The sequence below is a fragment of the Sceloporus undulatus genome, unplaced genomic scaffold (assembly GCF_019175285.1).
Source record: "Sceloporus undulatus isolate JIND9_A2432 ecotype Alabama unplaced genomic scaffold, SceUnd_v1.1 scaffold_21183, whole genome shotgun sequence".
Lineage (NCBI taxonomy): Eukaryota > Metazoa > Chordata > Lepidosauria > Squamata > Phrynosomatidae > Sceloporus > Sceloporus undulatus.
The window spans coordinates 1-1,667 of NW_024824098.1; the positions used below are offsets into that span (position 1 = coordinate 1).

General features: G+C 46.8%; 1 protein-coding gene across 1 annotated transcript; it reads right to left on the reverse strand.

Annotated features, from left to right (window-relative positions):
* Positions 1 to 990: 990 nt before the first annotated feature.
* MRPL34 (mitochondrial ribosomal protein L34) lies at positions 991 to 1,661 on the reverse strand. Its single transcript, XM_042444662.1, has one exon. It carries the CDS (start codon positions 1,627 to 1,629, stop codon positions 1,246 to 1,248), a length of 384 nt encoding a protein of 127 aa, XP_042300596.1. The 5' UTR covers positions 1,630 to 1,661; the 3' UTR covers positions 991 to 1,245.
* Positions 1,662 to 1,667: the final 6 nt, after the last annotated feature.

The following is a 1,667-nucleotide window of genomic DNA, read 5'->3' on the forward strand; positions in this document are numbered from 1 at the left end:
TTGTCTTTTTCGGGCTCTTCCTAGTGTGATAAACTCCTTACTCTCAGGAAGCTCCTCTGAATATTGAGGTGGAATCACTTTTTCTGCAGCTTGCATCCATGGCTCTGGGTTCTGTTCTCTGGAGCAACAGAAAACAAGCTTGCTCAATCCTTAATATGACCTCCCTAGGGCTATCATGTCTCCTCTTAACCTTTTCTTCTTCAGACTAAACATCCCCAGCTCCCTGAGCTGTTCCTCATAGGGTTTCATGGTTTCCAGACCCTTCACCATTTTGGGCACCTTCCTCTGGACACACTCCAGTTTTTCACATCCCTTTGGAATTGTGGTGTGGTGACATAATACAGCCATCTTTAAATATCTGAAGGGATAGCATTTAGCATTTCTATACCGCTTATCAGTGAACTAAGCCCTCTCTAAGCAGTTTACAAATTGCCCCCATTTTGCTCATTACTCAGTACTCATTTTACGGACCTATGAAAGGATGGAAGGCTGAGTCAACCTTGGAGCCCTAGCTGGGATCAAACTCACAACCTTGAGGTTGCCGCCAGCTTGCTTTCTTCTGCTCCTCCGGAGACTGGAAAAGCAACCAAAGGAGTCAAACTACAAGAAAAGAGATCCCACCTAAACATTAGGAAGAACTTCTTGACTTCATTCTCTGAAGATGCCAGCCACAGATGCTGGCGAAACATCAGGAATAAACTCTTCTAGAACATGGCCACATTTGGCCTGAAACCCCCACAAAAAACATCTTGACTGTTAGAGCTGTTCAACAGTGGAATGGGTTTCTCCTTGGAAGGTGATGGACTCTCCTCCTTTGGAGGTCTTTAAACAGAAGTTGGATTGGTACTTTTCAGGAATTCTTTAATGCGAATTCCTGCATGGCCGAGAGTTGGCTTAGATGGCCTTTGGGGTCCCCTAATGTCTCTCAAGACCCCATTAAAACGGGATTTAGCTCTGTACGTGTAACAAAATGGACAGAAAACTGAAATTGTTAGGGTGTAGGTAACACTCTTTTTAATAACTGCATTTTTAATAACAGCGGATGGACAATACAGACTCTTTGTTTTAACATTACAAGAGGCTTAGTCAATGAATTATCACAGACCAGCTATCTAGAAAAGAACGAGTAGCAGCAGCTCCGGACGTTTTCTGAAAAGTAAGATCTGTTGTTCCCCAAATTTTGGAAAAGGATCTTGCAAAGCAGTGGATTTCTGAACCAAAGTCAGGATCGGGTCTTGGCAGATTTCAATGGCTCAGCGATTTCCGGCCTTTCAGCATCCGCCGGAGGATCACCTCGATGCCGCTGGCTGTGCGGATACGCTTGATCCAGCCGTGTTTGTGCTTCCGCTTGATGTTGGAGGGCTGGTACTCGTTGCCCCGGGTCTTGGTGCGAATCTGCTGCTGGCCCCACAACGCTGGGGACCCAGGGAGGCTCCTGAGGGCATTCAAAGGCTCCTGGAAGTAGAGAGACGGCTTCCACGCTGAGGAGAAAAGGGTCCAGATCCCACGCTGGGAAATGACGGAGGAGGCAGCTGCTTGCCGGATCAGGAGAAGAGACCTGAACACAGAACACAGGAAGGAAGGAAAGGAAGAGATTGAATATGGACACGGATAAGCCCGAGTCTGCATCAGCACTACAGAAATAATCCTGTTTGACGCCACTTTGG